At 36.9% G+C, this 11,636-nt stretch overlaps 1 protein-coding gene across 2 annotated transcripts; it reads left to right on the top strand.

Annotated features, from left to right (window-relative positions):
- The first annotated feature begins 5,257 nt into the window (after window positions 1-5,257).
- Window positions 5,258-9,640, top strand: LOC123700204. Of its 2 annotated transcripts, XM_045647353.1 has the most exons (8): window positions 5,258-5,378; window positions 5,609-5,805; window positions 6,923-7,049; window positions 7,201-7,353; window positions 7,424-7,609; window positions 8,299-8,408; window positions 8,633-8,794; window positions 9,403-9,640. In XM_045647353.1, exons 1-8 carry the CDS (start codon window positions 5,267-5,269, stop codon window positions 9,469-9,471), a joined length of 1,116 nt encoding a protein of 371 aa, XP_045503309.1. In that variant the 5' UTR covers window positions 5,258-5,266; the 3' UTR covers window positions 9,472-9,640. The 2 variants fall into 2 exon arrangements, with proteins under 2 accessions (XP_045503309.1, XP_045503310.1); XM_045647354.1 differs by lacking the exon at window positions 7,201-7,353.
- The last annotated feature ends 1,996 nt before the right edge of the window (window positions 9,641-11,636 follow it).

Raw genomic sequence — 11,636 nt, 5'->3', positions numbered from 1 at the left:
GATGTAAATGTCACGTATAAAATTAAGTATACCTTCAACAACTCTAGAAATAATCATAAATATGATTATATTTTTGTTTTTAGTGTCTGAATCTTTTTTTTTATTCGCAGGAATTGTCTGTAAAATGTTAAAAATGTGACTTTTTATTAATATGTTTTTGGAGTCGTAAGTAGTGAGGTAAGTAATGAAGACTGAGAATTGAAATAACAACAAGAAGAATAGAGGAAGATGTATATATTCGTAAATACACGTTTTACAATAAATGAGAACAAACGACATGCGCTCCGCGTCGAGGTCAGAACACGACTGCCTCTCTGCGGCCGGCCTGCGCTCGCGCAGCGTGATGCGCCCCCCGCGCGCGGCCCCGCATCATGCGATTGGACGGAGCTTATCGCGGCCTAACGGTACTCCTCGGTTCTAGTGAGGAGCATCGGTCGATAAAGTATTATCGATAATTTAAAGAAGTTATCTATCGATAATTTGGAGTACGCATCGCTTGTAATAAAAATGTAAATATAATAAATACAATATAATGTGTATAATATAATAATATGTATAATGAGTTACTTACATAATAAATATAATATAATATTATGTTTATGATAATATGTGTAATGAGTTACCTACACCACCCCCCTCCAGAGACCGTCAAGGGCGATAAAAATCAGTAAATCTTACCCGGCGCCCAGAACGAGTGACATACTCTTTGGGTATAACTGGCGGAGGTTCATCTTTATGGTCGGACAGTATGAAGGCCGGTTTAATACGGTCTATCGATACTGTGACCTCATTGTTCTTTAACAATATCTTAAAAACTTTACTTCCCCTTGATAAGACTTTATGTGGACCTGAATAAGCCGGTGTTAGAGAACCACGTGATGCGTCTTCACGGAGGAAAACGTGATCACAAGTGGCGAGATCCTTATAAACGAAGGTATTCGGCAGACCATGGCGAGTTGTTGGTGTTGGCTGCAGCTGTCTGGCAAAATTTCTGATGCGAGCTATGAAATCAGAAGTATCGGTAGTACCTACTGTGATGGGGTTAAAAAATTCACCCGGTAACCTCAGAGGTTCGCCGTATACCAGCTCAGCCGATGAAGACTGGAGATCTTCTTTAATAGCTGTTCGAATGCCTAACAGAACCCATGGTAAAGACTCGGTCCATCCCTCATTCCCATGACATACGATAGCGGCTTTGAGTTGTCGATGGAAACGTTCCACCAGCCCATTGCATGCTGGATGGTAAGCAGTTGTATGCTTATGTTCGAATGCGGCTATCTTAGACAAACATTGGAATAGCGCCGACTCGAACTGACGACCACGGTCGGTTGTAATATTTGTAGGGCAGCCGAATCGAGCTATCCAGCCTGAGAGCAAGGCTTTGGCAACTGTCTCCGCTGTGATGTCCTCGATCGGTATTGCTTCCGGCCAACGAGTAAACCTATCTACCGCCGTCAGACAGTACCGGTAACCATTGGAGAGAGGAAGGGGTCCCACAAGGTCAATGTGGATGTGTTTAAACCGTGCCCTGGGTAAACTGAACGTACCTAATGGAGCAGTCACGTGGCGTGTTACCTTGGCACGTTGACATGGGATACAGGCTCGTGCAAACTCTCTGCAGTCCTTGCGCACTCCTGGCCAGACGTATCGCTCAGCAACTAATTTTGCCGATGCATTAGCGCCAGGGTGGCTGAGTGAGTGCAGGCTGTCGAAGACCTGCTTCCTGAAAAACTTGGGTACATATGGTCTGGAAGTCGGCGTACTTACGTCGCAGTACAGAGCTATACGACTTCCAGGTATGTGTAGTTTCTCCAGGCGCAATGATGAACCCTCTTCTAGTAACTTAGAAAGTTCGTTGTCCGCAGCCTGGGCCTTGGCTAAATTCTCGAGGTCGACAGGCGCTTCCAGTTCCTCGATCCGCGACAGGGTATCAGCAACGACATTGTCCTTACCCGCTATATGTCGTATATCAGTTGTGAACTGGGAAATGAAGTCTAAATGTCTATACTGCCTGGGCGAACAGTTTTTCTTCCTTTCATGGAATGCAAAACTGATCGGCTTATGGTCAGTATAGACTATGAAGTGTCGGGCCTCGAGCATATGCCGGAAGTGTTTAACCGCTTCATAAATGGCAAGTAGTTCCCTGTCATAAGGTGAGTACTTTACCTGAGAAGGGCTTAACTTTCGTGAGAAAAAAGCTAACGGCTCCCACGAGTTATCCTTACGTTGTTGAAGAACTGCACCGATCGCCTTGTCTGACGCATCAGTCACCAGGGCGAGCTTAGCGGAGCAGTCTGGATGTGCTAGAAGAGCGGCGTTAGTCAAGCTCTCCTTACAAGCTTCGAAGGCAGCTAGGGTCTCCCTTGTGAGCTGGATAGGGTGTGATCCTTTTACTGAACCAGTTAACAACGCGTGCAATGGGGCTTGAACTTCAGCAGCGTGAGGAAGAAATCTCCTATAAAAATTAAGCATGCCCAAAAATGCCCTTAGTTGCCGGACGTTGGTGGGTGCAGGGAAATCTTTAATCGCCTGGACTTTGACGTCAAGCGGTCGGGAGCCTCGTTCGGAGATGCTATAACCTAAAAATGTTACCTCCTTAGCCCCGAAAACACACTTCGACGTGTTCATCACCATGCCGTAGTCCCTCAGCCTACCAAAGATGATCCGGAGGTGCTCTTCATGCTGCTTGCCATCGCGCGAAAACACTAAAAAATCGTCGAGATAGCAGTACACGAAATCTAGTCCCCTAGTCATCTCGTCCACAAACCTCTGGAAAGTTTGGCCCGCATTTCGAAGGCCAAAGGTCATGAAAGGGAATTCAAATAATCCAAACGGTGTGGTTATTGCCGTCTTGGGAATATCCTCTGCGCTGACAGGTATCTGATGATAGGCTTTGACCAAATCGAGGGTGCTAAAGATCTTGCAACCTGCTATAGAATGGGCAAAATCGTGAATATGACGAATTGGGTACCTGTCGGGCACAGTGCGGGCGTTCAACATGCGGTAATCGCCGCACGGCCGCCAACCGTTGTCCTTCTTACACGCTAGGTGAAGCGGAGAGGACCATGGACTCTTCGAAGGTCTGGCAATCCCGCTGGCGAGCATGGACTGAAATTCCTGCTGAGCAATTTTTAATTTATCAGGCGCAAGACGGCGGGGTGATGAGGAAACTGGAGGCCCTGGCGTCGTGAGTATGTGATGTGTGGTGTCACCAGTTTGGAGTCGTAAGTAGTGATATTCGTTTTGATACATCCGAATTGTGATTTTAAACAGAAACGAAAGTGAAATTAAACTTAAAAATACCTTTTCCATACAAAAAACTTGCTCAATTACATTGCTCATTCTTGATACACTAAATAATGATCCGTTCAAAGTGATAACCGTCATAAGTAACGTAATCGAAAGGTCCAAAAAAAAGAACAAAGGGGCATATCTAAAAATTAAATTATAATGGTTTTTGTTTGAATTTATATCAAGCCATATAAAGAGGCCACGCAAAAAATCTGAAAAAAAAAGATAATGCTTTAAATAAAGATGGACGATAGGTTACAAATACAGGCTTAAAAGGGATACCTGTTTAACTATTATAATGAGTTATTTTAACGTCACTTACTCAACAAAATAACACAGAAGTATCCCACGTACGCATAACGTTTGCAGACCCGAATACGGTACCCGGCGCGCTCCCATGCGATGGTGAGCGGGGCTAGTGAGAGCACTCGCATGATGCGCAGCACTAGCGCCAGCGGCTCGCCCACTGTGCAGCTTTGGGGACGCATATTTTTAGGCTGTATATTTTTTTATTATTATATCAGAGATGATTAATTATTTTATTTTTCAGGGAATTAATAAAATCGTAACTTGTCGACTCGTTGAGACATCAAATCATAGTCACCTTACTTAGCTTTTTCCAAAGCAAACAGTACGGAACTAATGTAGGGTACACATAGGCATATAGTAATTGCAGTCATATCTCTATAAAATAAATTCCTATCGTTTCCTATCAATAGAAAATATAGAAGTACGTTGCACACGAACATTAATAATTACTGTTACAATGCCACTATGTATATGTGATTCAATCGGTTATCGGTATCTATTAGATACCGATCCACACAGCAATGGGTTTGGTCGTGGAAACCGTGCGCCATTTTCCTAGGCCGAAGAACGTCCAAACAAGGACCAAACAGACCGAGCTGCTTCGTGAGGTGCTTCGTGAGCTCTGTGTGGACCCGCCTATTCAATTTTACCTACTTCTTTATATATTATGTCATATAATTTATTATTAAAATATTGTTTCTTATATTTAAATATTATATTTATGTCCTAAAATCTTAAAATATATATATATATTATAATTTATAACGAATTAGTATACCTAGTGGCTAGTTCTATCTTTTTAAAAACAATTTATTCAATCCGCCCGCGACTCCGTCCGCTCGGAAAAATTAAGATTTCTTTTTCTACGTATTTTTCCGGAAAAAAGTATCCTATTTTATGCCCAGGATCATAAGTTTTATCGAAATCAAATCGTTAGTTTTCACGTGATGCCTTCACGTACAGACAGATAGACGGACAAAAATTTTTTTAATCACATATTTGGGTTTGGTATCGATCCAGTAATACCCCCTGCTATTTATATTTTCAATATTTTCAATGTACAGAATTGACCCTTCTACAGATTTATTATATATACGTACCTATAGATCTCTGCTTAACATTTTCAAACCTATCGTAAAACGTATAAAAAAGCCTTTCTAAAATCGTAGTAACACTTAGTATGTTATTATAAATTTCGTGAAATAAGTGGAAATATCGAATTTATACAAACTGTATCACAAAATGATACGAAATTACCTATATTATTTACGTCAATGTAACGTAAAATATAGGAATATTCTGTAGATATGAATACGTTTGATGGAGATATGAAAGTAATTACTATTTATATAGGTTTAATAGGAGATTTAGAATAGATATTGGATTATTTTTAAAAGCATTACTGTTTATATATCGTTACCACATTATCTTGATTCAGTGTGGTTAAACCAGAACAGGCGCAAGTATACTTTTATTTTTTATATATATAACTATAAGTTGAAAAAAATTTACCACCTTTTTATTTTTAAGCCCCTTGATTTCTGAATTCTTGATTTTTGAAGCAACTAGTTAGTCTGACGCCTTTGATCTAATTAGGCTCTAATTGTAGATCATGCGTCCCCAAAGCTGCACAGTGTGCGGGCCGCTGGCGCTAGTGCTGCGCATCATGCGAGTGCTCTCACTAGCGCCGCTCACCATCGCACGGGAGCGCGCCGGGTACCGCATTCGAGTCTGCAAACGTTATGCGTACGCGGGATACTTATACGCTATTTTCCTGAGTATGTGTCGTTAAGAGTTAAGATTGGACTAACAGATTAAATTAAATTTTAGGACAGCTTTTCCAAACTCAAAACAATTCATCTCTTCTATATTGATTGACCCCTACTGATTCTCTTATTGCTATTTCTAGTTATTTTTATAACTCCTCATATATCCTGTCAAATAATAAACAGTAGGTATTAAATTAATCTTAACTATAATACCTACTTGCTGATTCGATTTTTTTTAGATGTCTTCCACGTTTACATCTCATCGTTGGGGAAAGATTCCAAAAATGAATATATCAAAACAATAGAAAATTTGCCGTTACTGTGGCTTTTAACAATTTTAGATGTGTCACTGGGGACAATTATCACGGGGCTCGGAGCATTGTTCAGTATATCAAGAATGAACAATGTAATAGAACAGGTCTATTATATGGAACAGGTAATGTTAGTGATTTTAAAAGAAACCTTTTTTTTGATGTCGCCCTTACCTATATCATAAACATTATCTCATCAAACATTATCCGTGAATATTTATATATTTATTTAAAAAAAGGCTTAACTACCAACTAGATACATAATTTTTTGTTCAAACAATTCAAAATTAACTTAAAATAAACATTAGTATTTACGTATCTAAATTACAGGTAGGCGCCGCTTTAACAATTTTTCATAAAAATTAAATTATAAATTGAAACTAAAAAGTAAAAACTTAAATTTTATACAATTTGTTTAAAGTTTTAACAATATGCTTTTTGAACGAGCTTAGTTTTGAAAAATAAATAATAATAAATAAATAAATAAATATTATAGGACATTATTACACAAATCGACCTAGTCCCACAGTAAGCTCAATTAAGGCTTGTGTTGTGGGTACTAGGCGACGATAAATATAATATTTAATAAATACATATATAGATAATAACACCCAGACCCAAGAACAAATAATTGAGTTCATCACACAAATATTTGCCCTGACCGGGGATCGAACCCGGGACCGTCGGCTCAGTAGGCAGTTACTTTACCACTGCGCCAACCGCGTCGTCCTGAAATATCTGTGTTATGATCAACTGTAAATATTCTATTACATATATAATTTTAAAATAAGTTGTAACGGGGAGTTCGAACCATATCTATTTTTTGATAATTTTGTGTACCTACATAGGGCAAAAAGTACTTAGCCGACAATTATAGATAGGCACCACAGTATTACAATATTATATGGTAATACTGTGTAGGCACCGAGAGACCAATTTGCGACAGCAGTGATGGACTGTCTATCTCAAATGTTCAATAATTTATGTAGGCATATTAGCTGTGACGCGCTTCTGCGCGCTTCCAAAGACTCCATTTTAATATAAAAAAGTTAAGCTTTTCGCTATAATTTTTACAGTCGTACGGCCTACTTACCATCGTAATATGTGTACCACGACAAAATTAATAATTATGACATCGTTTGTTTAATTTCGTATTTTTACGTAATCTGAATATACAAAATTATAAGATCTTTAAAGCTTAGTAAACCGACGGTGTATATTCATAGCAATTGGTTGTTTCAGGTGTTCCCCGCACACAGACAAAAAGAAGTGAATAATAAAAACAAAAGGCTTATACTATTTATGATTATTTCGAGAATGTTATTAGATGGACATTTTTTGGTATATACGGCTTTTATCAATAAAATAGGTCAGAAGAAAAATATTCATTTATAAGAAGCCTAGCCATAAGAAGCCTTTAATGCCTAAAAAATTTTATCATACCTTTATAGGGAAACATCATTTAGAATTTTAATAGTCTTCATTCGGAGATCAAAGTATTAAAATAGTTTTTTTTATAGATAAAGGCTGGGTCGGCCTACTCTCTAATCGCCTTAAATTCACAGTAGTATGTTCGGTGCAAGCATATGTATTTGCGTTGTATGAAGAAATGTTATCTAAAATACGTATCGTTCGAGAAGAGCTACAGGATCTAGCAGACCTATTGGAATTTGGTAGAAAATTTTTCATTATGCTTAAGTATATCATGTGCTAAATAATATGCTAAATCCGTTTTTATTTTAGAATACATCCCATCATCGGCCGCATTTACGGAATCAGTAAATCTAAGGTTACGAAAGATTGTAGAAAAAATTGATTTTTTAAAGAAAATATTTGGCAAGATGAATCAAAGCAACCAATATACTGCCTTTTTTATTTACATCAACATTATTACCCGGTTAATAGAAACTGCGTTCGATCTTTTAAAGTGTAAGTTGAGTGTTTCTTTCAAATATAATGGCTGTCGACGCGCGCTATGGTACCTATACACCCATGTACAGTGTACACCTCACAGGTCCACCTGTACTGGACTACGCAGGTAAACTGTAGCATGTGTGGGAATAGATCTGTGCAGTTTTTTTGAGCCTATCTATGTTTGGTTGACCTGCCCCCCTTGACAAGTGGCTTTCTATTAGCGTAAAGTTTGATAGAATAGATTATGAATATATGAGATTGACATATGCATTAGATAAACGTATCTCCAGCTTACGTCAATCTCATACATTCATAGTCTATTCTATTAAACTTTACGCTAATAGAAAGCCACTTGTCTAACCCCCCCTGTGCAGATATATCTATAGCCTTGGCGTGTATAGCTTACGTAGGTACCTAATACGGCGTAAACAATAAAATATGTACAAATATTCCTTCCATGGCCTTACGAGTACCTTCTCTTAACGATCAATTCTTGTTTGTTTGTATTTTATGTGAAATCATTTGAAATTTTACTATTAATCTTTATAATACAAATAGATAAATCTGATTTACTACATTTCATAAAATTGAGAAGTACCTAGCTCGACGTAGGTACCTAGTTACCTATTTGTTTTGTTTTTGTAATTTCACGATAAAAGTGTGGTCTCAAAAAGAATGGAAGATAATTTTTATTCATGTTACAGTCGGTCCCGAAGGTCTAACCGTGATGATTACGTTCCGCTTTTTATTCTTGTTGCACCATTATTTTGTTCTGGTTATGTTTACTGAGCCTTTCCATGGAATAGAGATCGAGGTGAGGATCATCTTCTTCTGTTTTAATATTTCTCTTATATTAATGTATATCATAAATTGTACTAAATGAGCATGTGATTTCTTCTGGCTTCAAATTTAATAATGTTTTAAAAGATCTCGATTATCGAAACAATTGACCCTCGAAAACAAACCTTTCAGTTGTCACTTATTACTAAACAATATAATGATACATACACGGTAAGTTAATTTTATGTTGAAATCCAGATACAAGCCTTAAAGTTGCAAGCGAGTCGCATCGCCACAACGGACTACGTAACCGACTCCATTCCAGCGCCACTTGAAATGCTCTACGACGAGTTATCCACTATGAATATGACGTTTTCTCCGCTTGGAATTATCACAATAGATCGATCCCTACTAGCCAAGGTTTCCATTCTATTCTAATTCTAATTTTAAATCTTATGAACAGAAGATATTTTTATAAGAAATAGAAAGGAATTTGATCACGAGGCGGGATTCGAACCCGCGTCTTTCGCCATACCGGTACGCTTATACAGAGTATACAGATTGTATTTAAATACAGAGTAGATGATTTTTATGCTATAGGTATTAAGAAAAAAAAAATATCAATTAGAGATAGAATTAATAAAAATGATAATAATAGTTAGGTATTTTAAAAGTTCTCAATAATGTACCTACATAATTTTATCAACTATAAATGGCTTGTAACTCTAAAATCTAAAAATAAGTATATTATGTAGTTTTACTAACACTAGAATAAGTACTACTAACAATATATGGGCAATGCTGCCTGATATAAATAAATAAATAAATAAAATATAGGTACGCTTGGTCCCTCGGCCACCCGTGATCCCGCGAGAGCAATCGAATTTATTCTACGCTTTCGTTCCCTCTCTAATAATTTTGTCTTTTCCGTTAAAAATTCTCATTTATAAAGCTGAAGAGAGATATTTTGTTGTATAGCATTCTGCATATCTTATCGACATCTTTTTCAAGTTTTATAATTGTTTCAGACCCTGGGTGCTGCAATTTCCTATCTCGTTATTGTTCTTCAGTTCAAAGTTGACTCAGGGAAAAATTAGTTTTGTCTTACCTGTACTTTCTGGAAAAAGAGAAGATCTGTTACTTCATGACATGATAAAGTTGATATATCTACTATATAAAAATAAGTCGGGTTTTCCTTCCTGACGCTATAACTCCAGAATGCACGAACCGATTTACGCAGTTTTGCATTCGTTGGAAAGGTCTCGAGCTCCGTGAGGTTTATATATAGCAAAGAAAATGTGTCTCTGGTGGCGAAACGGAGTTCGCCCGGTTTGCTATCTATATGTACCTAAATACATACCTATTTTTATTTCGAATTGTGATTATCTTTCTTTAACAAGCATAACCTTGAATAAATGTTTGAAAGCTTCTAATTTCGTTTTTAATTTCTTAGTCCATTGAAGTTCTAAGAACATTTTTTTTAGAAGACGCAATTTTACTTTTTTGATGTTTATTAGGGGTTAGTGTGAAGTTTTTGGGGCCGCCATCTTGAAAATAAGGGGTGAAATGATTTTTACAATATAAGTATATATAATATTATATCTCTTAAACTACACATCTAATAAAAAAATACGCTAACATTTTTTGTTTCAAATTAAATTCTCTAAGTACCTACATCTTTGGCCCAGAAACTTTTTGTCGTGGAACTGTAAATAAAAAACTTATGAGCGAAAATGTCCAAAAATTCGAGAGATTGATATTTTTCGATATAACTTTTTATCATTTTCCAAAAAAATGGTATCAGGCCATTTTTGTAGATTGTTCTTTGAGGAACAACTATACAGGGTGGAAGGTTAAGATGGGGCATGAAGGGCAGGTACCTTAACCGTTGTAGCTACATGAAAACGTTCTTAGGAGACTATCCTTAAATTCTTGAGAAATTTTAATCTGCATTCACAGATTTTTGAAAAAATGTACGGTCAGCAAGGAAATCGGCAGTTTTCAAAAAAAAATTTTTTGATGCCAATCGATCCAGTTTCTCATGGGGATCAAAACACTCTAAAAGACCAACTGAGGTATGAGTACTAGAAAAGTCAGAAATCGCGAAAAACTATTTTCACACATTCACTAAGAAAATAAGTGATTCAACAAAAGATCCGCTAATAGAAAACTCCAAAGAGATTTTCAGGCTTCAATATTTTTTGTTTCTGATTATTAAAACACATACTGATAATAAGAAGAAACATTAATTTAATTAAACGGTTGTCAAAGAAAATAAAAAATAACAAAATAATAACAAAAAACAACATTTAAAGTGGTGATAATTCCAGAATTTCTGAAATAATTTACATAAAACTTATGATATGAGATGCTCAAAGTGGTCACCGTTTTGACGTAAACATTGGTTTGTTCGTTTACTACTGAGCGCGTAGCAGCCGACAACTTATTTGGGTGAATTCCGTAAAGTATTGCAGAAAGTGAATCTTTTAGTTCTTGAGCATTGTTGTATGATCTTTTATAAATTTAACAACCAACTTCGACGGCAACTTGTCTTGAAGAATTTTCGGGATATGCTTCCACAAGTGCTAAAATTGCTATCACCGTATTCTCATTCAATACGCGTGAACGACGCGGACGTGTCAAGCTTTTCTTAAATGAGCCACTTTCTGCTAGATTTTTTACAAGATTCACAATTACCTTTCGCGTCGGTACCTGTCGCATTGGGTATTTATTCCTGTACCATTCCAATGCAATTGTTGGGTTTTTATTATTTAAAAAGTAAGCCTCTAACAGATCTAAACGTTCCAAATGATTTAAGGACATTTTTAGTGAAGACAGAGTAACTTTTGGTAACTTTTGTTTTCTATGTATTATTGTTTACATAAGCCATAAAAATGTGACGTGTTCGTTCGATATTCAAATTTAAATAATATTTCTTCTCGTGCACGAGCTGCCAGCCACCGCCCGCTCATGCCCCTCGTCGCTGACATGTTATGCTGCTGTACCTTTGTCTTTTTACTTGTACATGAATGAAAATAGTTTTTCAAGATTTCTGACTTTTCTAGTACTCATACCTCAGTTGGTCTTTTAGAGTGTTTTGATCCCCATGAGAAAATGGATCGATTGACATCAAAAAAAATTTTTTTGAAAACTGCCGATTTCCTTGCTGACCGTACATTTTTTCAAAAATCTGTGAATGCAGATTAAAATTTCTCAAGAATTTAAGGATAGTCTCCTCAGAACGTTTTCATGTAGCTACAAC

Source organism: Colias croceus, chromosome 19, assembly GCF_905220415.1.
Source record: "Colias croceus chromosome 19, ilColCroc2.1".
Classification (NCBI taxonomy): domain Eukaryota; kingdom Metazoa; phylum Arthropoda; class Insecta; order Lepidoptera; family Pieridae; genus Colias; species Colias croceus.
This window is presented reverse-complemented; position numbering and strand designations above follow the sequence as displayed.